The sequence below is a fragment of the Peromyscus leucopus genome, chromosome 9 (genome assembly GCF_004664715.2).
Source record: "Peromyscus leucopus breed LL Stock chromosome 9, UCI_PerLeu_2.1, whole genome shotgun sequence".
In the NCBI taxonomy this organism is placed as follows: Eukaryota; Metazoa; Chordata; class Mammalia; order Rodentia; family Cricetidae; genus Peromyscus; species Peromyscus leucopus.
Genome location: NC_051070.1, coordinates 72,671,503 through 72,697,248, shown reverse-complemented (window position 1 = coordinate 72,697,248; position 25,746 = coordinate 72,671,503). Strand labels below are relative to the sequence as shown.

General features: G+C 45.8%; 3 protein-coding genes across 4 annotated transcripts; 2 read left to right on the top strand and 1 right to left on the bottom strand.

Annotated features, from left to right (window-relative positions):
* Window positions 1-275: 275 nt before the first annotated feature.
* On the top strand, window positions 276-1,524 carry Eddm3b (epididymal protein 3B). The gene has a single exon (XM_028856084.2). The coding sequence runs from the start codon at window positions 339-341 to the stop codon at window positions 771-773; it is 435 nt and encodes a 144-aa protein (XP_028711917.1). The 5' UTR covers window positions 276-338; the 3' UTR covers window positions 774-1,524.
* A 7,688-nt stretch (window positions 1,525-9,212) lies between these two features.
* Window positions 9,213-10,573, top strand: Rnase6 (ribonuclease A family member k6). 2 transcript variants are annotated; one of them, XM_037208565.1, is made up of 2 exons: window positions 9,213-9,413; window positions 9,729-10,573. In XM_037208565.1, exon 2 carries the CDS (start codon window positions 9,763-9,765, stop codon window positions 10,249-10,251), a length of 489 nt encoding a protein of 162 aa, XP_037064460.1. In that variant the 5' UTR covers window positions 9,213-9,413; window positions 9,729-9,762; the 3' UTR covers window positions 10,252-10,573. The 2 variants fall into 2 exon arrangements, with proteins under 2 accessions (XP_037064460.1, XP_028711934.1); XM_028856101.2 differs by having other exon boundaries at window positions 9,217-9,413; window positions 9,754-10,573.
* Window positions 10,574-21,247: 10,674 nt separating this feature from the next.
* On the bottom strand, window positions 21,248-22,857 carry Rnase1 (ribonuclease A family member 1, pancreatic). The gene is made up of 2 exons (XM_028856124.2): window positions 22,696-22,857; window positions 21,248-21,978 (listed from the first exon to the last, which is right to left on the bottom strand). Exon 2 carries the CDS (start codon window positions 21,952-21,954, stop codon window positions 21,508-21,510), a length of 447 nt encoding a protein of 148 aa, XP_028711957.1. The 5' UTR covers window positions 21,955-21,978; window positions 22,696-22,857; the 3' UTR covers window positions 21,248-21,507.
* Between the last annotated feature and the right edge of the window lie 2,889 nt (window positions 22,858-25,746).

Genomic DNA, 25,746 nt, shown 5'->3' with positions numbered 1-25,746 from the left:
TACGATCTTCTGAGCATTGAGGAGTTAGCTAGAGCTCGTGAGAGAGTGATGGACTCCTTCCACTGAGTAGAAGTGAGGGCATATAAAAGGAACTTTGAGTTTTCAAAATAAATTCCATCTTTTTTTTTTTTTTAACAATTTTATTCTTGGTTCATTCAGTCTTCAACTTTTTTTTTTTTTTTTTTTGCAATTATCATTACTAACTAGAGGGATATCGCTGGGAAACAAACAAAATTATGTGGGAATAGAAATGTAAAGTACAGCTCAGCCTACAGGTTAGTGTTTCAATACTGTCCCTTCTCTTTCCTGTGCCCACTTAGGTGGCCCTGGTGCCTGCTATGGCGTCCTCTCTGAAGTCCTGGGGTACGCTTCTGCTCCTGCTGGGCCTGCAGTGCAGCCTGCTTGCACAGAGCACTTCCAGGAGGGCGTTCATGGAATACCATCACCTGAATCCAAACAGAGCATTCAGTGCATACAGATGTGATGAGCTCATGACAGATAAAGGTCTGAAACCCAAGATCTCACACTTACTTGTTCATATGTCATGGTACAGAGTTGAGCATGTATGCATTAGTAACAACTTCAAAGATCGTTACAAAAACTCCTATGTTTGGGCTCAGATGCCGATTAAGGTCCTGCAGTGCCATTGGGATAATTACATAAGCAGATACGTAGAGACAAGGAGCTACAACTATGTTCTCTTTCACTGTGATGCAGATGGGCATGTCGACAGAATAGAGGACATGAAGATGCTGGAGCCCATCTTTGACTAGAAAGTCTCGCCAGCTGGCCAGCTCTGGGCAAGCCGTTAGTAATTCTCAAACGTCAACCCCCTGCTTACGATGGCTACCATTACTCCACTTCACAATTGAATGCCAGTGTTTCCCAACCATGTTGATGCTCGGTATTATGATCATGCTGATGTTGATCTCTGCCTAAAATAACATTCTTCCCTTGTCTACTTAACTTCTACTCACCTTTTTCATGACTCGGCTCACACGGCTTCTGCTGCTGGGAAAACATATCTGAGAGAACCCACTCAAGGGAGGAGTGATTCGCCTCCTCGTCTCGGGGCTTTCAGTCTGTGGTCTGTTGGCTCTGTTGTTCGTGGAGGAGAGTGAGGTAGAACATCATGATGAGAGAAATGTGGCCGAGCAGAGCTGCTCACTTCATAAAGACTGGGAAGTAGAAAGAAGGAAGGGGAAGGGCATGGGGACAAGATGTGACAACTGTGGTTCCAGTGGCCTGCCCCCTCAACTGGGTCCTTGAACCATGCAGCTATGAATTCATCATTGGATTAACCCACTGCCAAAGCTAATTACAGCCTTTGTGGCCCAGCCAGCAAGTAAGCCTTCAACAACAGAGCCTGTGGGAGGACATTGGACACCTAAACCACACAGCATCTTCTCTTGACTCAGTCAGGGTGTCCCCCCTCCCCAAGTCACCATCTTTATGACTATCTAAACCCCATGATCCTCCCTTCTACAAATAAATTGTTATTGCACTGTGTGTTGCACATATACACATTATGTGTGTAGAGTTGTGTTGTGTATTGGTGTGAGCAGTGCAGTTGAATGTCATATGAAGTATGACTAGACGTGAATATTTTATTCTTTGACTCAAGGTGCATTTTATATAGGCACCTCCATACATGTGGATATACCTATGTGTAGAGTCAAGTCTCGACTTGGACAGTGACTGTGGTGGCATCTTTAGCTCTACCCAAATGGGAAATCAGGGCAGAGGGGAACAGGTAACTAACATGTTTAGTCAAGTAACATGGTAGGTCTCTGGCTCATAAGCGGTGGTCCAGGAAGTTAGTAGTTGTTTTGTTGTTGTTGTTGTTGCTTTGTTTTGTTTTCCTTCCTTATCCTTTGGCTTGGGATTTTAATTTTAGCTTTGATAAAACATACATAAAAGGTGTTCCGATCATTTGCTCTCCCCGACTGCAGAAGATTTCTAACACTAAATAAATATTAGGGGTCCTGGAGAAATGGCTCAGTAGATAACAACACTTGCTGCTCTTCCGGAGCACCCGAGCTCAGATCCCAGCACCCACATCAGGGGTGTTGCAACCATCTATGACTCCAACTCTGGGGCATCCAACACCTTCAGTCTCCAAGGGCACCTGCACTCTGTGCACATCACTGCATGAAGACACACACCTACACACAGTCAAAAATGATAAAAATGAATCTTTTTTTAAAAACAAGACAGATATTCGGCTGTCGTTGGTGTGCAAGCCATAAACACTGCCTGATCAAAAATAATCTTTCCTGGGGTGTTGGATTGGCTAGTTTTGTGTCAACTTGACACAAGCTAGAGTCATCAGAGAGGAGGGAGCCTCCACTGAGTAAATGGCTACTTAAGATCAGGCTGCAGGCAAGTCTTTAGGTCATTTTCTTAATTAGTGATTGTACTGATGTGGGAGGGCTGAGTGCACTGTGGGTGAGGCCACCCCTGGGAAGGTGGTCTTGGGTTCTTTAACAAAACAAGCAGACTGAGCCAGTAAGCAGCACTCCTCCATGACATCTGCATCGGCTCCTGCCTCCAGGTTCCTGCCCTGTTTGAGTTCCTGTCCTAACTTCTTTCAATAATGAACAGTGATGGAAGTGTAAGCCAAATAAAGCCTTTCCTCCTGAATTGCTTTTGGTCATGGTGTTTCATCAAGCAATAGTAACCCTGACCAAGACAGAATTCCATGTGGTTAAGCAGCAGATAACAAGGTTTGAATGAGAATTTCCCGTAAGTTCCCGTACTTGAACATTTAGTCCCCAGTTGGCGTACTCTTTGGCGGGCTGTGGAACCTTTAGACTGTGGAGCTTGCAGGAGGAACCACACTAGTGGAGCAGTCTTGGAGAGTTTATAATCTCATCAAATTCCAGTTTGATCTCTGCTTTCTGAATGTGGTTGAAGTTGTGATCTCTCAGCTTCCTGCTCCACCTACCTGCAGCCATGCTTCCCCACCTTCATGGACTCTCTCCCTGGAAACCATAGTCATCATAAACTCCTTCTTGCATCAGTTGCTTCTGGTCATGGTCTTTTCTCACAGTCACAGAAAAGTAACTAATCCAACAGGTAAGGGATAGTGCTCACAGGCCTAGTGACCTGGCTGATCCCTGGAAACTACCCCAAAGGTGGAAAGAGAGAGCTAATGGCCCAAAATTGTCCTCTGGCTTCCATATGCATCATGTCATGCCATGCACACACCACACCACACGTGCACGTCACATATAGACTAACAACAATAATAATAATAATAATACATTTTAACAATTTAAAAAATTTTTATTATGGGGTGTGTATGTATGTGTGGGAGGGTGCCTGTGGAGGCCAAAAGGTGTTTGATCCCCAGAAGTTAAAGTTACTGGCGGTTGTGAGCCATTCAATATAGGTGTAGGGAACCAAACTCAGGTCTTCTCCAAGTACTCTTAACCAGTAAGGCATCTCTCTAGTCCCATAAAAACATTAAAAAATAAAAAAAAACAAACAAAACCCTTAAAACCTTTCTTGCATCAACCACAGATGAACAGACAGCATTTACTGACTCACTCACTAGAACATTTGTCTTGGGACCTGGAGAGATGGGTTACTTGGTGAAATACTTGATACACAAGCAGGAAGGCTTGCATTCAGATCCCTAGGACCTCAAAGTTTGTGGTTTGGAGTTCAGGGGGACTTGGGGGCACATTTGCTGAGAGATTCATTAGAAGAGTTATTAACACCATGGGTGGACACACAGACAGAGGGCAGCATGGAGGGGCTCTGAGGAGAGTTCAAGCTCTGGGACAGAGTGGGGTGTCCTTTCTTAGGGTGTCAGAGAAAGGGGAAGATTTCCTGTAGCCAGGCTGTCTATGATTTCCTGATAGATGCAGAGGAGGGGGAGGCAGTCTAGCATTGACAGGAATCAAGTGGGTGTGAGGGAAGGGAGGAGAAGGGGCCCATCTGGTTGCATTGTACCTACTATACTAGTAACTCTGTCCTAGTTCGGGTTTCTCTTGCTGCAATGAAACACCAAGACCAAAAGCATGTTGAGGCAGAAAGGGCTTATTTGACTTACATTTCCCCCTTGTAGTTCATCATTGAAGGAAGTCAGGACAGGAACTCAAACAGGGCAGGAACCTGGAGGCAGGAGCTGATGCAGAGGCCAGAGAAGAGTGCTGCTTACTGGCTTGCTCCCCGTGGTTTGCTCAGCCTGCTTTCTTATAGGAACTCAGGACCACTAGCCCAGGGATAGCACCGCCTACAACAGGCTGAGCCCTCCCCCCTCAATCACTAATTAAGAACATGCCCTACATCCAGATCTTATGGAGGCTTTTTTCTTCAATTGAGGTTCCGTCCTTTCAGATAACTCTAGCTTGTGTTATGCAGACATTAAAATCTCTGACACAGCAGGCAGTCATAGACAACATAAACTTGTTAAAAAGTGGGGGGTGGGGCGCCAAAAGAAAAACTCCCTGAAGAGCAGGGGGTGGGGGGCAGCTCCATTTTTCCTATGGAGGTCTGGGGGTTTTAAGTGGTTTGGGTGACCTTAGATAGATCATCTTCTATAATGGTTAGTTTTAATGTCTACTTGCCACAAATTAGAATCAACTGAACAAGGAGTCTCTCTGGAGGAAGTGTCCTGAGTGCCTTGATGGATGTGGGAGACTTACCCCAGTTGTGAATGGTGCCTTTTGGTAGCAGCTCAGATAAAAGGGAAGTGGCCCAAATCGGCTCTCCCTCCTACTCGGCCTTTCCTCTCCCGTTCCTTCACTGCTATAAGAACCAGATTTTCCAAGTTTTCCTACTGGGCTAGCTGCTCTCCAGGAATCTTCTGAAGGCCCAGCACAAGACTGGGACTGCTGAGGTCTTGTGGACTGAGCGATTATTGGTTGTTACCCCTTTCCCATCCTCAGTGAGAGACAGCCGCCATGGACTATTCTGAATGCTTAAGGGCTGAGTAACTACTTTCTCCGATCTCAGGTGTGATTTAGCTGTTATTACTTTTTTTAAAAACTGGTGTGTGTGTGTGTGTGTGTGTGTGTGTGTGTGTGTGTGTGTGTGGTGTGTGTGTCCCACTGGTTCTGTTCCTCTAGAGAATCATGACTAACACACTTTGCCCTAATTTTTTGATGGATCAGTTTAAACAAAGAAAGGAGAGTTTTTCAGCCCACAGCTTCAGGTAAACATGTTCAGGACCCACCTTGAACGTATCTGACCCACCTAGAGTGGCAAGGAGGCCCAGCTTGTGGGAGAAAAAGGCTCTGGGGACTTTGCCTCCGGTCGGGGAAGTGAGGAAGATGTTGGAAACTTGCCATCTTTGCTGTCCATCAGTGGCCCCTTTCCTCATCTGACAGGGATCTGTCCTGCCCCTCATCTGTCCATCAGTGACCCCTTTCCTCATCTGTCTGACAGGGATCTGTCCCACCCCTAGTCTGTCCATCAGTGGCCCCTTTCCTCATCTGTCTGACAGGGATCTGTCCTGCCCCTCGTCTGTCATACAGCTTGTGTCTTTTCTGGTTCCTTTCTTTTTTTTTGGTCTCATTTTTCTTCCTGTTACCCCAAACTCTTCCCTCCCCTTCCACCTTTCCTGGTCTATAGGGCCTAGATGACTCAGCTTCCTGAGAGACAAGACTGGTCTACAGTGTCTGAAGACATATCTTTATCGCTTTCTTTTTAGTCTATCTTCAATTAAGACTTCCCCACTCTTTATTTTATTTATTTATTTGCCTGTACCATTTCCCCTCCTCTGGAACTTCTCCCTTTCCTGCTTCCTATCTAAACTAACAACCCTAATACTCATCATTGATCCCACCGTGACTTCTCGCTGCTTTTTCTTTATTTCCCCAGCCAGATCCACAGTAACCCAGAGACGGGCACACACAGTACTGTTGGTTTCCCTTTTCCACCGGTTAGAAGTCAGTACGCGGTCCAAAAGAAAGCACCACCAATCTAATGAAAGCCTCTCGGTTGGGCAAAGCTTGATTTGTAAGGGCAAGCTGCTCACAGCTAATCAAGAACAAACCCACAGAGTAAGAAACTCAACAGCCTTTATCTTAATGCAAGAGTGCTGTGTCCTTCCCCTGCTGGCTGAGCTCCAACCTCAGCCAGTCATGGTTGCTTAGTTTGAGAAGAACTGGTACAGAGGAAATGAAGGAAAGCTAACCTGGGCAGGCGTCTGGAGATCTAAGAATGCAGCAGGGCCTGTGGATAAACAAAAGTTTTACCAGGTATTGGGTAGCAAAAAAATTTAAATTCCTTGTCTTGAACAAAAGCTTCATGGGGTCTGACAGAAAGACTAATATTTAATGTTCCTTCCACACCGAGAACACTTGGTACTGAAGGAGCGACTGTGAGGTACAAACACTTACCCTGCTTTCAAGGTGGATTTACTGCAGCATTGCGATTTTTTTATTGGAAACAGTTCTCAAGCCTTGGAGAGTTCTGGGGGAAAAGCCTTAAAGGCCAGCTTAAAAGGAAAAGGTCACCTCAACACTTCTGAAAGAAGGAAGGTTACCTGAGTTAAAACAGCAAAAACGGAATCAACAATCTAATCCTGACAGGATGAGCTCAGTGGGAAACACCAGTAACGTGAAAAACCATGACAGTATGCCTCCTCCAAAAACTTCTAACATCCAGTAACCTCTAGGAAGAACCATTTAAATGAAAATCCAAACAAAAAAATTAATAAAAAACAACTTAAATATGCTCAAAGAAGACACAAACTCCTGAATGAATTCTTTTCTTCCCCGACATAATGTTTTTATTAATTATTTGAGAATTTCATACAATTCACCTTGATCACACTTGCTTCCCATTCCTCCCAGGTTCACCCTCCCACACTTGTGCGCTCCCCCAAGAAAAACCAAGTCCAATTTGTGTTGTCCACGGTGTGTCTGAAATGTACTACGAACTGCGCACACAGAATCTCTGGGACAACATGAACTGTGGGACTAGAAGTAAAAGATTGTCCGCACAAAAGGTATAGAAAATACTTTCCATGAATGCATTGAAGAAAATTTCCCAAAGCTAGGGAAAGACATGCCCATCCAAAGAGAAGAAACACCTAGAACACCAAATAGAACCAGAAAATAAAATCCCCATATCATGGTTGAAACCCTGAATATACAGAACAAAGAAAGTATGTTGTAAGCTGTAGAGAGAAAGACAAAAATCACATCTAATGGCAATTAATGGAGACTCGTGGTTGGTCAAGGTGTTAAGAACAGGTGAATATCAAGTGCTCAGTCCTGAATGGGCCACCTATATCATCCTCTCCAAGGCTCAGAAACCATCAAGAAAGAGTGGGGAGAAAAGAATGTAACAGCTGGATGATGATGATGATGATGATGATGATGATGGGGGTGGCCATGTAATGCTGTCTTCAGACACAACAAGGCCATGGCATGCCTGAACTCACAACATCCATGGTTGCTTGCTAGGGACTGCACAAGACTGAGTCCATAAACATTCAGTCACAGATAGGGGAGAGGCTCATGAGACCCCCTCCAAGGGGAGCTAATTGTAGGCGATAGCTTGCTGGAGCAGTCATTGTCTTCAGTGACGCAGCAGCCGGTGTGACTTACTTGTGCTCCAGTAGATAGCTTTATATCCATGCCCATATGAGCAGCCCTGCTGAAACCCAGTGGGATACAAAGTGCAAACAAAAACAAAATTAAACTAAAAACATGAAAGTGCCTGGTGGTCGGAAGGCGGAAATGGTGGAGGTGTGAGGAGAACAAGAGAGAATGAAGGGGGGGGGGCGAGGGAGATGGCTCCACAGATTAGGAGCCTCCATCAAGCTGGATTATCTGAGTTAATCCCAGGGAGCCACACAGTAGAAGGGGAAAGCCAACTCCTGCAAAGTGCCCTCTGATCTCCACACACACCATGGCACAAGTCCATGTGTGTGTGAGCGCACATGTATGCAAAAACACACATTAAATAAATGAATAAATTGTAAGTTTAAAAAAGAGAGGGTGGAGGCGGGAGTGTGATCAGAATGGTGTGTGTGTGTGTGTGTGTGTGTGTGTGTTTATGGCATTGTCAAGAAGAAACTAATCTTGAAAGCTACTTTTAAAGTTTTTTTAAGGTGCATATGGTGTTGGAGAGATACATGATTGTGGCTGCAAGTGCCCAAAGAAGCCAAAGACATCAGGTTCTCCCTGATGATGGAATTACAGTAGGTAGTGACCTCAAGACCCCCTTGCAGTGATCCACTTTCTCTAGCAAATCTCCACCTCCTAAAGGTTCCACAACTTCCCCAAACAGTCCCACCAGCTGGGGCCGAAGTATTTTAAGCACTCAAGTCTATGGGGAAACACTCAAACCACAGTGGTTAAATCATGTATAAACATCTCCCTCGGTGGTTATTAGTCAAAGAGAACACGACGGTGTACACCTGCATCCCAGCACTTAGGAGGGGGATGCAAGGAGATACTGATACCAGGCAAGCATCAAGACACTATCTGAAAAAGAACAAACAAAAACACCTCTTTGAATAAAAGTGTACTGTTGTAACTGTATTTATCTGGGAATAATGCATAACAAATATACAGAATTGATTAGAAGAAATAAGGCCAGAGGCGGGGAGTCCCAGTGCAGCCTTCCATGAGGTGATGTGGTGCAGCGATCCTGTAGCACACACCAGTGGTGAGCAGCCAAGAGACTCAGATGCAAATACCCTACATTTTCTCTTCTTCTTCATGCTTTTTGGTCTTTTCACACACACTTCTCCCTTTAAAGGTCCTTACCCCTCTATTCATCTAATTAATTATTCCTCAAAATGCAGCTCAACTTGGGTGGGTGTCTTTAAATAACCCTTGTCCCCTTTAGTGTGAACTACACCAAGAATGCTATTTGTAGTTATTAATTCATAACATACGTATTTACCTGACTATCTTTCATTAGACTGTAAACTCCTAAATATGCGTAGCCTCGTATCTGGCCCCATAGACACATATACAAACAAATGATGTATTCATGTGTACTTGCAGGAACTCACATTGCCAAGTATGTGGTAACTATTATACACATATACAAAGTATATATTTTTTTTTTGTTAAGAAATTGAAATCAAAGTGCTTCAAAACAACCTGAAACTCCAGTCAAAAAGGAAGTTCGTTATAACCCCTTAGCAAGAGAACAGGTCCTTAAAACTGAGTTTTGAGTCTACTTGTTTCTTAAGTTGAGTTAATTCTTCCTCTTCACTGACATCGAAACGTTCAACGAGCTTGCTGGGAGGTGGGGTCTCGCTCCACTGTACTTCTGCAAAATCTAAGGTTTCTCTTTCACGGGCTTAAGGATCCTTCTGGCCCTGCCCCACCTAGACAGCTGTGACTGGCTTGGAGGAGAAAAGCCAACAAAACATTCAGAACCTGGGACTGACCCCACTGCCGGTGTTCACAGTAGGAACACAGCAAAAACACCTGGTAAGAGAGGCACTTCAGGGCCCTGGCAGGCAGGGGAGCTGGCTGGGAAATGCTGGTTGGGGAAGGAAGGCAAACACGGTAGCCCGGATTACAGGGGGAAGCGCTGTGCATATGAACACAAATCAAAGAGAAGGACGAGCTGTGCCAGCCAGAGGGCTGTGTGCTCATCTCCTGTCTTCCTCACTGGATTTCAGAGTTTTCATAGAATTATGAGACTGGCTTTCTTTCTTTTTAAGAGCTTTGAAATCTTAAAAGGAAGAAAAAAACCCAACAAACTAGTCATGATTTGTTTGTTCTTAAAACTTCTTCTATTAGCACGATCTTCCTTCTTCCTGCACAGAAAAAAAAGATGGCCGTAGACCTTCGGCGATCCTTTCCTCTCCTGTTGCTGCTGGGGCTGTGGGAGCCAGTGTGTCCACTTGGGACTCAGCCTAAGGGTCTCACCAAGGCTCGCTGGTTTGAAATTCAGCACATACAGATAAGTCCTCAGCAATGCAACACAGCAATGCGTGGTGTCAACAATTACACCCGGCACTGTAAACAGAAAAACACCTTTCTTCATGAATCCTTCGAGAATGTGGCTGCTACCTGTGGTTTGCCCAACATCACCTGCAAGAATGGTCGAAAGAACTGCCACATGAGTGCAAAGCCTGTCAGCATGATTGACTGCGCACACACTGGAGAAACCTATCCATACTGTCGCTACAGAGGTGCTGTGCAGTACAAATACTTCGTTGTGGCCTGTGAGCGTCCCAAGAAGGATGACCCCCCTTACCAGCTGGTTCCTGTGCACTTAGATGAGATTGTCCAGGGCTTAGGGCACATGCCTTCTGGATGACACAGGTTCTCTTACTGTTTATTCCCACTTTGTCTTTTGCTCCTACCGAGAAAGGAAGGCACTGAAAGAATTAGAAAACCTAAGCTATCAGAAGAGAGTCAAGGCAAAAAGAAATAGGGTACATGGGTTCCGATGTAGCTCAGTAACTGAACACTTGCTTACTGCACATAGGCCCCTGGGTTCCATCACTGGTCCCCACCCCCCAAAAAAGAAGAAGGAAAAAGTCCAAGCAGCTGAACAATGTATCCTGCTATGTTTTTGGATCAAGCTTTATTGTACTATGCTCATAGAAATAAAATCATTTCCTTTTTCAGTATAATGAGTATAAATTTTGCTGCTTTGTTTGTTTTGATTGGGTGGTGGTTTGGGTTGTTTGTTTGTTTGTTTGTTTGTCTGTCTGACAGCATCTGGTTTGGTCAGGCTGGATTCAACACCACTATGTAGTCAAGGATGGTTATCAACTCATTTATTAAATTAGAAAAAAAAAACCTTTGACAATTACAGTCAATTTCACTCCCCATTGTCTTCTCTTATTCTCCCACACTTACTCGGTCGGGGTCCCTTCTTGCAATTAGTCTCCCTTCCTTCTGCTCTGTGAGGTTCATGCTCCCACACCAAGAAAGGGGGAAGGTCACTGGAAGCCAGGAGCCTGGAGAGCTATTGAGGACTCAGAGTCAGTTCTCACTCCAGCCTAAAGCTGTAAACCCGCCAGGGAGGCAGCCACTAGTAGGCATCAGGCACACACTGGCTGCACACAAGCCATGTGGAAGTTAAGTAGGCACATAGACCTAAAGGTACACACAGCCAAGCAGGTAAGTGTAGCTAGAGTTTTCCTGCCTTGCCCACAGTCAGGACAAATCTTTGTCACCTGCCAGTCCCACAGCCGCTCAGACCCAACCAAGTAAACACAGAGACTTATATTGCATACAAACTGTATGGCCGTGGCAGGTTTCTTGCTAACTGTTCTTATAGCTTAAATTAATCCATTTCCATAAATCTATACCTTGCCATGTGGCTGGTGGCTTACCGGTGTCTTCAGTGCTGCTAGCCATGGCGGTGGCTGTCAGTGTCTCTCTGCCTCTGCCCTCTGCTTCCCAGAATTCTCCTCTCTCCTTGTCCCACCTACTTCCTGCCTGGCCACTGGCCAATCAGTGTTTTATTTATTGACCAATCAGAGCAATTTGACATACAGACCATCCCACAGCAGGTAAGGGTGGAGGTTCTAGGCTCAAACCTCTGACCTCAAGGCTGTGTTTATACAGTAGTCTTAGTCAGTGTTCTATTGCTGTGACGAGACACCATGACCATAGCAATTCTTTTTTTTAATAATTATTTTATGTAGAATAAGTGACAATTTTTTAAAAAAGATTTATTCTATATACAGCATTTTTTCCTACATGTATGTCTGCATACCAGAAGAAGAAACCAGATCATCATTAAAGATGGTTGTAAGCCACCATGTGGTTGCTGGGAATTGAACTCAGGACCTCTGAAAGAACAGCCAGTGCTCTTAACCTCTCAGCCATCTCTCCAGGTCCTGGGCAATTCTCATAAGAGAAAGCATTTAATGGGGGTTGGCATACAGCTTCAGAGGTTCAGTCCATTATCATCACCGCAGGGAGCATGGTGGCACACAGGCAGACATGGTGCTGGAGAAGGAGCTGAGAATTCCAAATCTGCAGGCAGTAAGAAAAGACTTTGGGCTCATCATGACCTTTTGAAACCTCAAAGCTCAAACCCAGTGACACACTTCCTCCAATAAGACCATACTTCCTAATCCTTTTCAAATAGTGCCACTCCCTGATGACTAAGCATTCAAATAGATGATGAGCCTTTCTTATTCAAACCACCACAACAGAGTTACTTGGGAAGAGCTACCTCAGTTGAGAAAATGCTCCCACCAGACTGGTCTGTGGGAAGCCTGTGGAGCTTCTTTATTTTATTTTAATCTATTTTATTTCACTTTATTTTTTGAGACAGGGTCTCTGTGTAGTCCTGTCTGCCCTGGAAAATTCCCTATGTAGACCAGGTCGGCCTCAAACTCACAGAGATCTGTCTGCCTCTGCCTCCTGAGTGCTGAGATCAAAAGTGTATGGCACTGTACCTGACTTGAAGCATTTTCTTGATTGACAATTGATGTGGAAAGGCCCAGCTCACTGTGGGCAAGTGTAGCGGTAACGCCCGCATTACCGATACCCGTTCACCATGTCCGAGCGAAGGGCTGCGAATTAAAAAAATAGAGACAAGAGACAGTGGGTCATTCGTACAATTGGATGTCGAATGCCATTTATTGAAAGAGGGAAGAAACCTTAAATACAGGCTTACAACACAAATGGAGGAACCCCCAGAGGGCGGAAGTTCGCTACCAATGGTCTACATTCCAGACCCAATGTTCTACATTCCTGCATCTAAGTTGTTAATGCCCAAAATGCAGGATACACAAACAGGAACTTCCCTTAAGCATTCAGAAGGGTGGATACCGGCAGGGAATCTGAATAGGGAGGACATCTGATCAAGGTCAGCAAGCAAGGCCGCAGCCACTCCCAGTCAGGGGCCAGGGCCCATGGCGCCCACAGGTCCCACCTTTTTATTAAATGAGCTTCTGTCTTAGGTTGCGTGGGACCAGCAGACCACCTTACCCGTCATAGAGACACCTGCCCAGGCCACACAAGTGCTCTGTCTTAGGTTGATGGCAGCCCCCCAAGCATTACCCATCTCTAAATACTCATTATCATACAGACTCAACCATGTGAGCTGTAGAGTGACTGCTGCCAAAGATCTCAAAGTGGCACTGGGCTTGCAATCTGTGCGACACAGAAAAGACCAACAGAAGTCCGAACCTACCCATAGCCAGGAGGCTAAAGGCAATTGAACCATTCCCTTCTTAAACGAGCCTTACTGCAAATTGGAGTCCTTGTAAGGTGGTATCCCATAAGCAAATGGAACTTGAGTTTTAATAATTTTTTACAACTTACAAAGCCAATTATAATGTATAAAAGTGGAACTAAATTTGTCATGCCCAATAAGAAGAAAGATTAACTAACTGTGGTAGCTACTTTTGCTACCAGGGTCTCCATTGTGCTAGTTGTAGTAACCAATTATGAAATAGCAATCCCAGAAGCAATAGCAGCAGTGGCCACCACTGCTATAACAGCAACAACGGCAACAGCGATGTCAGAGTCTCTTTTGGAGCATGTGAGCATCATCTGTGTCTAGCTGCCACGGTCCACTGGCATGGACACGGCTCCAGGAACACGAACCACCAAGGCCCATTTTTCTTGATGCCAGCACTACTTAGGCTGGCAGGTCTGCAAGAGAACAACTGAGAAACATAAAGAAAACAGAAAACAAAAACAGCAAACAAGGAGCAGAACTAATGGCCTCAGTAATGGCTACATTCAGGCTCACAAATTTTGAGGTATCTTCAAAAAGGCTAGATGAATTTCAGGAGGCAAATAAATGTTGCACAGAGCCATTCCTGAAAAGTAGGTACTACACCAGCTTGAGGGGGGTTGCAAAATTCGAAAAAAGGCTTAGCTGGCATGCTACTGTTAGCAAATGAAGTTTATTGACCTTCAGAGTTATCCTTAATCTCCAAGGTGTGATACATTCTCAATGTTTTTTGAAAAAAGTTACCATACATTACCTTCTGAAGAATCCAACCGCATGGCTACAGTTCCTAGGCTTACAATAATGTTTGCCAAGGCTGGCCATATTGGGCTCTCAATCCCCATTGACATCAGAAGGGGAGAGTTTTTTACGAAGGCCCAATAGGTCTCAGCCATGTTGGGATTCAGCAGCAGCCACAGGGCGCACACAGCGTTCAGGAACCCAAAGAGGAACTTCATTGTCCTGTGGAAAGACACAAACAGATCCCCGGGCCCACACCAACACTGGATCGGGTCCCCTCCAAGTGCCAGTAGAAAGATCTTTCCATCGCACCAGAGGATGATTTGCAACAGGAGCCCTCCAGTGCTTATCTGCAGCAGATACTCCAGCAGAATCCACCGATAAAAAATTTAAAATATATAAAACAAGGGAAAGAATAGAATGTGGAGAGGAGAGATGAGCCCCTAGCTCCCCCCTTTTTACTTTAGCAATATAAGTTTTTAAGGTACGATGGCAGCGTTCTACTATAGCCTGCCCTTGAGGATTATAAGGAATACCAGTCTTATTAACAATAGAAAAATCTTGGCAGAATTTTGAAAATCCCGTCCCCACAAGTTCACTGGAATGTCAGGTAGCACAAATGGTTGAAAAGTTTCTGTATGACCTTCCTCATCCTTCCAATTTAAAGTATCCTGCTCTGTAATGGCGTCTGAGCTGTGCTGATACCTTGTAGGTTAGAGGTAGAATTTTTAAGGGGCCAATTGGGATCTCAGGATTCTTGTGAAATTATAGATATATCCAGTACCAGAATCCAATAATCTTCCAATCTCAATCCCATATAATTTTATTTTTAATTTAGGCTGTTTATCATTGATAACTGTTTGTCAAAACACCTTTTTTTTTTCCTGTACTTCCAAAGCCTCCAGTTTTATATATCGGCACCATTTTGAATTTAAAATATGAAAGCAATAATAATTGAGCAATTCTATCACCAGCTTGTTTCCATGGTCCTTTTTACATGTGCCAATAATAAAAGTATTAAATACAATCTCTATAGGATTTGAAGAGGTCAACTTTAGGTAATACTCTTCAGTATTTTATAAAATCTTAAAAAGAGGATTCTTTTTTATAGATCCCAAATAACACATTAGCACAAATAGCCAATTATTAACAATGTGGACCAAACAATTTACCTGTATTTTATTTACTGGAAAATTAATTTTGTAACCTCTTATCAGGAAGAGATTATTATTTATGGATTATCTTAGCAACATTATTTAATAAGCTAATAACCCAATTCATTTCAGGTGTTATATTTTTTTATAGAATTAAACCAAGAATTTCTAGAAAGCAACTTAAATTGTAGAGCCAAATTTTCAGTAATGATCAGCAGACAAGACCATACCTAATATATAGTTCAAAATTATGAATCATGTTCCTTTAGTTTATCTACCATGAAAATCCAAACATTCATCCAAACATTTATTAAGACAATCAAAAGAACAGAACATCCTTTATTCAAACAGTATTGACTTAGCATTCAATGTCCTGACCGAAACCATTTTTCACCAGAAGTTAGGCCCGGTTTAAAATTTTAGTGCTAGTCCCTTTCCAGCCCCAGCTCGCTGGCTCTGCCCAGTGCTCAGGCTCTATTGCCAGCACCTGCCTGGGCTGCATTCCATCACGGCTCTGCCTCCCACCGGCGCGTACCTGCTTCGGGCTATCTCCTGTGCCTTTGTCCGCCACAGCTGCTGGGGGTGCCCCGCACACACAAACACATTTAAACTTCCTACTCCCATGAAGGGACTACCTAACAATGAGTTATTCCCACCATAAGGGAAAACAGAAAAACATTTCCCACAAAGGGATCCTAAATATTGAATTATTCCCACTCTGAGGGAAAAATAAAAAACATTTGAACCAAAATTAAGCAAACAGACAGCAAAACTTTAAGCTCTGGGCTCTCTTGCTGTTCAGCCAGCAGCAATGAGGCCTACCTGCCGATTCTTTGTAATTCAGATGCTGCCACTCTGCACTGGCGGGAAGAAAGCTCAGAGTTTCAGCTATCCTGAAAACTCTACAACTGGAAAAAGTCTTTACATTTTCCATTACCACTGGGAAGAGGCTTCTCTCTTTCCTTCATCCTTCCTCTACAAGGCCCAAATCTTTAGGCCTAGTTTCAAAAATTTTTCCCCTTTTTACCGGGAAAATTCTTTTTTCTTGATTAAAAATTTTCTCCCATTTTTAACGGGAAATTTCCTTTCCTTACCTCTTCTCTATTGGGAAGATTTCCTTTTTCATTTAAAATCTTTAGCTGTCTTGCCCTTACTTAACTTTGGTGCCTTCCTGCTTCAACAGTCCAATTAACTGACTGTGAGCTAATTGCACCCATTTCAATCCACTCTTACCTTGAAAAATGCCGGCCGGCCTTCCAAGAGTGTCCGTCAGCTGGTCCTTCTTTCTCAGACCTCGGTAGGAACCTCCATTTGTAGCGGTAACGCCCGCTTTACCGATACCCGTTCACCATGTCCGAGCGAAGGGCTGCGGATTAAAAATAGAGACAAGAGACAGCGGGTCATTCGTACAATTGGATGTCGAATGCCGTTTATTGAAAGAGGGAAGAAACCTTAAATACAGGCTTACAACACAAATGGAGGAACCCCCGGAGGGCAGAAGTTCGCTACCAATGGTCTACATTCCAGACCCAATGTTCTACATTCTTGCATCTAAGTTGTTAATGCCCAAAATGCAGGATACACAAACAAGGAACTTCCCTTAAGCATTCAGAAGGGTGGATACCGGCAGGGAATCTGAATAGGGAGGACATCTGATCGAGGTCAGCAAGCAAGGCCGCAGCCACTCCCAGTCGGGGGCCAGGGCCCATGGCGCCCACAGGCAAGGCCATCACTGGACGGATATTCTGAATGCTATCAGAAGGCAGGATGAGTAAGTCATGAGGAGAAAGCGGGTAAGCAACACCCTTCGTGAGCTCTATATCAGTTCCTTGAGTTCAGGCAGGCCCTGACTTCCCTGGATAACTGACTGTAAGCTATAAGATAAAATTAACCCTCTCCTTCCCGAGTTGCTTTTGGTCATAGTGTTTTATCACATCAAATAGAAGCCACACAAAGGTGGTTTTGTTTTCTTTCCTTGATTTCAATGCTGATTTTCATTAATTTCTTCTGTTTGTTCTGGGTGAAATTTGATCTCATTCCTCCAGCCCCCCTCTCTTAAGACAGAATCCCATGTACTCAGGGTGGCCTAGAACGCACTAAGGAAATGAAGTTGGCCTTGAATTCCTGATCCTTGGCTCCACTTGGCAAGCGCTGGGATGACAGGTACCTCACTCACTTGCTCACACTCTCTTTCTTTTTTCCTGGCTCTGGGAAGAGCACACCTTGGCCTTGTCAAGAGCGCTCGTGTGCGCTGAGATTACGTGTGATCGAGAGTAGGTGTGCCTACTGTATCTGTTACTTTTCTCACGGCAGTGACCAAGTACCTAATAAGAGGGAAGGTTTAAGAAGGGCACAGTCCATGGCAAAGGAGGGTGTGGCAGCAAGCGTGAGGCCGCACTGAGTCTGCCGTCGGAAGGCAGAGTGAAGAACGCTGGTGCTTCACTGACCCTCCTCTTCTGGTCAGACCGTAGAGTACGTCACCGGCATCCAGTGGGGCTCTGCTCACCCACCTAACACAAGCTAGAGACGCACCAGGGCCTCCTTGGATGAGTCTAGACCCTGACGCTGCCACTGTGCTATTTGCTTTTTTTCTATTTTGACAGCTTAGATAATATGAGGTGGTTTTGTTTCCTTTCTGTTTTCATTTGTTTTGTTTTTTTTCCCTACCAATGATCAGAATATATATTAAAAATCCATTTTCAATTAAAAAAAAAGCTAGGGGCTGGAGAGATAGCTCAGAGGTTAAGAGCACTGACTGCTCTTCCAGAGGTCCTGAGTTCAATTCCCAGCAACCACATGGTGGCTCACAACCATCTGTAATGAGATCTGCTGCCCTCTTCTGGTGTGCAGGCATACATGCTGTATACATAATAAATAAATAAATCTTTAAAAAAAAAAAAAAAACTAGAGAAAATAAAGAAGTCTGTTAGGTGGAACAGAGTTGTTTTTTTTCCCCCATACTTTCTTTTGCCATGGACATTTAAGGATTCTCAGGACTTGTCTTCAGTTTATTCATCTGATGTTGGGAGGGGAAGGGATAGTTATCAGATACAGTCTTCTGAGCTAACGTTCTGAGGTAAAGGAAGGTCAGCAACACGTGTGCAACCTCTGGGAATCACAGGCTGTCTTTAGTTTTTCGGAAGTCTTGGAGAGAAAAACACTCATCTAGACATAGTAGAATGTCAAGGACAGCAGAGAAAGAGGCAGCATTAAATACCCCTTGAATGACAAGCCTGTGTCCTTCACTGCAGAAGACATGGGACACTCGGGTTAATGATACTCAGAAAGTCCCTGGAGTTCTGAGCCTTTTTATTTACTGAGCCCAGTAACCTATATGCATGCCCCTCTCCTGTTTTCCTGAGAGATTTCTACAATCCTTTTTTTAGTTTTTATTCACATATTTTATGTATATGAGTGTTCTATCTGCACATAGGCCTGCATGCCAGAAGAGGGCACCAAATCTCATTACAGAGGGTTGTGAGCCACCACGCGGTTGCTGGGAATTGAACTCAGGACCCCTGGTAGAGCAGCCAATGCTCTTAACCATCTGAGCCATCTCTCCAGCCCTACTATTCTGTTCTTCATGCCATAAGAAGCAAAGGTAATGAATATTCTTGGGATGAAGAAATAAAGAATGGAGTCTTTCTTCCCATTCTTACCAACACCAAGCTTTAACATACTCACCCCAGAGACGTGATAGCAGCGTGGAAGGGAGTCATTTGGAGAACTAGGGTGTAAGAGGATGGCCTACAGCACTGGTCCAAGCAACAGACAGCATAGATACAATAAAGCTGGAGGATCGTTTAGAGGGGAACCTGGGCTTTCCTAATGTAACACACAGACAAGGCAGCTGGAATGACATAAAGTTATTCCCTGACGATTCTAGGATCTGGAAGTCCAGGATGACAGTGCTGGCGGGATTAGCTTCTTCTGAGGTCAGATGTTTCAGATGAACAACTCCTCTCCTTCCTCTGTGCATGCATGTGACAGGTGTGTCTGTCTATGTGTCAGACCTTCAGGTTGTATCCTATCTTCATCACCTATTTTTAACCTAATCACTTTTTTTAAAGGCTCTGTTTCCAAACACTGTCGTATTCTGAGGGTCTGTGGGTTAAGGTTTCAGCATATGAGCTTTGAGAGAGTACGGTTTAGCCCACAACAAAGGGTGTTGTGGCAGTTTGAATGTAAATTGGCCCCCATAAAGCTCATAGTGGCTTGGTTGAAGCAGGCGTGATCTTGTTGAAGAAAGTGCGTCACTTGTGCAGGCTTTGAGGTCTCTTTTGCTTAAGCTTCGTTCAGTGTCACAGCCCATTTCTGATCAAATGTAGCCAGCACCATGTCTGCCTGTGTGCCACCATGCTCCACCACACAAGCCTATCCCCATGTGTTAGGAAGCTGTGGTGTGGACAGGGAAACATGAGTATAGGGAGCTGTAGTTGGTCTAGTCAGGGGCCCAGGCCAAACTTTCTAACACTGTAGACTCAGGGCAGGTGCAAAAGGAAAGAAACCCACTTTCAGTATAAACCCTTCCCAACTTGCAAGGAAAACCTAGAAAATGACTCACGGGTATCATGAACTTTAAAACATAGCCACCACACTAGCTCCCATCCACTCAGAGGAGCAAGTCCTCTACTTAGTTATGAAGACAATCATGGCTAGATTAGCATGTGAGCCTGTTAGCATTTAAGTATTACCTGGCCGGCCCCTTGGGAACCTTGCCAGTAAGCAGGAAGTACCTTGGCCCACTCAGGGTCATGACAACATCATCCTACATAACCGTCCGCCCCCCTCCACGAGGGCGCTCTGCTGTGCCCCCTTTATCTCTCCCCCTCTCCCTTCCTTCCCCCAATAAAATCCTCTCTGTGAGCGCAGTCTGCACTATACGTCTTTATCTCACCCGCTCTGTAGGGCCCCTTGGCTCCAACCCACCAAGGCCACCTCCCATCATTTTTAAAATACAACAGATGCTAAAATTGTTCTGAAAGATAAAGCCTATCTCTTTATTTCTTCTATTTTCATTTATGTGTATGTGCCCATATGAGTTTATGTGCACCACATCTGTGCAAATGCCCTCAGAGCCCAGAAGAGGACCTCAGAACCCCTGGAAATGGCGTTGTGAGCTGCCATGTGAATACTGAGAACCAAACTTGGAGCCTCTGATAAAGCAGTAATTGCTTTTAACTGACAACCCATCATTCTATCTAGTCCTGCTTTTTTTTATTTTTTAAAGAATTATCTAGGTCTACTTTCTTTCTTTTTTAAGAAGACAAGGAAATGGGAAGATAATCGTAGAAGAGGTTCCTTCCCACAATAGCTGGGACAAGGTGGCACACACACACCTTTTGCCCTGTACTTGAGAGGTGGAGGAAGGAGGATCAGGAGTTCAAAGCCACCAGGCAATGATGGCACACGTCTTTAATCCTGGCACTCGGGAGGCAGTGGCAGGTGGATCTCTGAGTTCAAGGCCAGTCTGGTCTACAAAGTGAGTTCCAGGACAGGCAGGAATATACAGAGAAACCCTGTCTCGAAAAAGCAAAAAAAAAAAAAAGAGTTCAAAACCATCCATCATTGGCTAAAAAGAAAGAAAACTCAATATACCTAAAACTATTGACCGATCTGCAGAGCAACTGTACGGTTTATTCCAGATGTGACAGTGGCCAGCTCTACAGAACTAACCCTTCACTCTACTCCTTCCTCTCAGAATCCCGCCGTGGATCCTGGATCATCCACGGGACTCTTCCCCAAAAGCATCCCTGGAACTTGATCCCCACTGCGGTTGTTGAAACTGAAGGCCCCCATGCAATCCCACTTGCTCCACGAAGTCTGAGTCAGTCCAAGGAGGCAGGAGAAGAGGAAGCAGCCCCTGGAGGGCGAGATGGGAAGCTGCCTTTCCTCCACCCTGAGAAAGCGGGAAGTGAAACTGGCTAGAGGAAGCTCACAGTGAGGTGGAAACAAAAGCAAGGCCTCCTCTCAGCTACAGATCTCGGCGGGTCTGGATTGGTGTGGGGAGCCGACGGACTCGGGGAGATGGGGCCACTGAGTGCTGCAATAGATGCGAGACTTATGCGAGAAAAGTAGGAGAAAGAGGAGCCATTAGTGAGTCAGAAGAGTCAGGAAATGCTCGGGAGGATGGTGAAAGCTGCCCGGGGTGCGGAAGGTCTGGACCAATGAGTTTGTGACCAGCCCTGAAAGGACACCACTGGCCGCACAACTTCTAATGAACAGAATTTTATTTGGTTCACCGTTCTGAAGTCAAGGGAGTCTCAGGTTGAAGGGACACCACGTTCTGGTGAGGGCTGTCTTGCTTCATCTGTCCCAGGAGTGGAGCACGGGAGAGGGGAGCATGTTTTTCTCATAGGGAAGCCCTAACAGGGGTTACTTCCGGGAAAAGAAGGAAAGAGAGGAGAGGCAGGTATCGACTGGGCGAGGCTGGGAGACAGGGCCATCTCGCTGGTTTGGCCTAGGTGGGACCCTATGCAGAAGCATCAAAGTGGACGGGCACGGAGGGGTTCCCCTCGCAGGCCACAATGATGTGCTTCTGCTGCTGGCTGGTTTTGTACTCGCAGTTGGGGTACTTGGAGCTGCCCGTCAGGCGGCAGTCGGTGATGCGCAGGGCCGAGCGGCTCTTGTAGCAGTTCGTCTGCCCGTTCTTGCACTTGACGTTTTCCTGGGAGCAGACGGCGTGGATGTCCTGTAGGGATTCATGCACAAAGGTGTTTACAGGCTTGCAGGATTCCTTCGTCATTTCCCGCCTCTTCATCATTTGGTTGCAGTAGGTGGGGCTGCTGCTGGAGGAATCCGAGTCCACATGCTGCCGCTCGAACTTCATGGCGGAAGTTTCCTTGCCCAAGGAAGGCTGGACCCATCCAGCCACCAGGACGAGCAATGGAAACAGGATGAGGGACTTCTCCAGGCCCATGGTAGCTTTGTTGCTCGGAGGAGCCTGACAGGGAAAGGAGAGGAAAAAAAAAAAAAAAGAGAGAGAGAACACACCCTCAGAAGAACTGCAGCACCCACCTCAGCCTCCCCAGCAACCCCCCCACCTCAGCCTCCCAGGACAATTAAGTTCTGCAGGTGAGCCTGGAAGATTGCCCTCCGCGGAGATATCTTGGAAGTGCTGACACTGTTTTCCTTCCGTGCTTACTGAAGAGAAGTCATTCTTTTCTCTAGGTGGTGGGCTGCGTCACCTAAATTCTTGGCAGTATACTGAATACCGGAGTTTCTTTCGTATAAAATACATTTGAAAAATAGAACACATTTATACACAGTGTTCAAATGGCTCATCAGAAGGTCATTTTGAATATGCCACGAGCTAAGTCGTATTCCTCAGTCATTACCGACACCTAGGACTGTGGCTGATAGTTTCATTGTCTCACAGTACTGGGGAACTTGGTCCAGGGCCTGACCCTGGCATTATAAAGGGATTGAGTTGTATTCTGAAGACACATGCTCCCTTCCCCAACCTGTGTGCTCTGAACTTCCTGCCTCTCTAGGTGATGCTTTTTATACCTAACTATGTCCTGCCTCCACCTCTGCCTCCAGCTGTTTGCCCGGCCCAGCTTTTCTGGAGTTAGTGTCAGTCAAGAGTGACTGGCCTTGCCTCTCTCAGTTCCAACTCTCAAGCGGAAATAGTCTCTGATGCCATCTCTAGGCCACTTACCTAAACTCTGAGTAAACTCCGGGGCAAACTGGAAGCCAGCCTCTGCAGCCACTCAGTCCCTGTGGTGTGGGACTTTATATGGAAGACAAAGGGGTTGGCTTCCAAGGAAAATGGGCGGAGTAAATCTTGGCCAATTTTACCTGAAGGATAAAAACAAGGCCATCATAAGCTTGGATGGGAAATGCCCAGGGCTGCCAAGGAAAGGGAAAACAGCATTTGAACCTCATGTGCTGATTCCCAAGGGGCAGCAGACCAAGTCACTGGAACAATAGCAAACACACCACTCCACATGCCTTCACAAAGCCGCATAACCTATGAGCATGTCGTTTGCACCAATTCCAACCTGGAGGTTTAAAAGGTCACATAGCAATCCTGGGAATCATGGGAGAGAGAAGCCCTCCCCATCTACAGTACTGAACCAAGTTGATGGTAGCCAGAATTCTAGGTCTCCCCACAGTGCCTTTCTCGGGAGGAAAGAGGGAATAAGAGGGCTGCTGCCTGTCCGCAGCTGGAAGGGTTCTAGTATTGATGGAGTCGGTAGGGCCAACCAAAGTCTGGGCTGTAGCAGTCTTACCAGGCCAGGCACAGGAAATCATCCTCGATAGATCAATTAAAGAGACAAGTAACAGCAAAGGCAGAGAAAGGCAGTGCATTCAACGTGGCGACTTGGGAAAAGGAATATAGAGTCCCGTGACCCTGAGTTCATCTTCAGGATGCTGGTATGAACTTTAGGCTTACATGGAGGACAAGAGGTGTTTTTGAATAAGCAGTCCAGATCAAAGTGGGGCCCCTCCCATCACTGACCCATCCTTGTCTTGGCTCCAGTCTCTACTGCAAAGTGGTCTGACAAGTTGTCAGAACTGTGTGAAATCTCTTTCCAGGAGACAGCTCTCCCTCTGGCTAGCACAAGGTTCCACCCAGCCTTTTATCTCCCCAGCATGAGACTCCTGGGGAAATTTATTTTTCTTGTTGATGGTTTTTACAGGTTCAGCTTTTTATTAAACATGTTAACAAAAGAGGTTCAGTTAAAAAGACCAAAGCCCAGATCGTCACCAGACTCCCCGGATTCTTCTTTCTTTGTTCCCACTTTGTCCTCAGCAGGGGCAGGGACAGTGGGAGGGGCCAGGCAGCGTCCCCCCACCCCCCCACCCTCCACCCCCCACCCACCCCCGCCATGTTGCAGGCGAGGCTTCCAGTGTTGACATTGGGCCAGGGCCTTGGAAAACAAGCTGGGCCAGAAGGGGTCACCACTGACACCAGCTGCTTGAAGGAGGGCGTTGCTCACCTTCCTGTGTCCATCACCTCATGCAGGATGAGAGCAGAGTGGATGCAGGCTAGCTCGGAGATGTCGACAATGGTGCCGGCTGCCACCACGGTGCCGATCACTTAGCTGTAAGGAGGGCCTCACCCCAGGCTGCCTTAGCTTCCTCGAAGCCGAGCACCTTCGCAGCAGCTGAGGACAGCCTGGAGAAATTCTCATTTGTTGGAGTCTGTACCAGATAGTTTTATGTCAGTTTGACACAGCTAAAGTTATCTGAAAGGAGGAAGCCTCAATTGAGAAAGTAAGATCTGGCCGAAGAGCATTTTCTTTATCAGTGATCAATGGGGGGGGGGGGTGTCCAGCCCTCTGTGGGTGGGGCCATCCCTGAGCTGGTGGTCCTGGGTTCTATAAGAAAGCAGGCTGAGTAAGCCATGATGGACAAGCCAGTAAGCAGCACCCCTCCATGGTCCCTGCATCAGCTCCTGCCTCCAGGTCCCTGCCCTGCGTGAGTTCCTGACCTGACTTCCTGTGATGATGAACTGTGATGTGGAAGTGAAGTGTGTTTTGCCATGGTGTTTCTTTCTCAGTTAGTCACCCTAACTGAGACAGGGTCCATTGTCCCCATAGCCTGGCAGCCGATGACGAGAGGGGTCATCTGGAAGAAGGGTATCTTCCAGAACAGTTCCAGGAGGTTTGGAAAAGAAAGGGTAGAGTGCCTGAGCAGGGAGAGGACCTCCAAGGCAAGCCCGCTGCTTCTGGCCACTTCCCACCGTCTTCCACGTGTGGTCTGGAGTATTCAAGACAGGGACAGCGCAGAACCGAAGTTAACCAAAGCCGCAAATTGCAAATGGTTTTGGAGAAAACGCAGTGAAATGGCTTGGGGGAGGTTAGGTTACCCTGACTGGGCGCGTACCTCCTCTCCCAGGGAGCCACATCCTGCCCTGTAAACAGAAGAGCCCAGAAATATGAAGATTACCAGCCTGCACATTCTAGGGAGATGGGCGCTGACAGACAGCCGCCACTATGGACAAAGATTCTTTTAACAATAGCCCTCTGCCTGACAACCGACAGCTACCGTGGACCAAGATTAACCTTTAACAGTTGCTTCTGCATGACTTATAGTCCCTTAATCTTTAACTATTGCCTCTACATGACCTTCTGCCTTGCATCATCTTGCATTCTTTCCAGCCATGGGGAACGCAGCTGTGTCAAGAAAGCTACGGACTTTTGCAATTATCTTAAACTAGCACTCTATAAGCAAAAATTGTAAGTCTTAAAATGTAATATGACTGAGACTAACCTCAAGATTGAAAAAAAAAAACAAAACCAAAACCAAAACTCTTTGACCCACACCTGATGCTTAGTTTTCACTGTAAAGAGAGGCTCCAAACCTGCCCCCCACCCCTGCCTCCCCACCCCACCCCTGTTGTCACAATGTGAGAAGCCTGAACTCTGCCTGTGGCGCCCATGAGCTGGAAGTTTCTGCCTACAGTGTCTGGAATAAAGGTAGCTTCTGGTTAATATAGACTTCAGTGGTCTGTTCCCCATTGTTTGCATGTCCCTGGGACCCAACATAAACAAAGGGTCTCTTCTAATACTTATAAGGTACATGGATCAAAGGGTTCCTCTTTCCCTGCTGGGAAGTGGTCCCTTGTAAACAAACAAGGAGGATGAGCAGTGGGAAATGATTTCCTTAGCCTGGACCTGGTGGGATGCAGTGACTGCACTTGAAAAACCCTACCCTGCCGCACTTTGGGGCTGTGAGTCCTTTGTGGCAGAAGCCTGCTTTC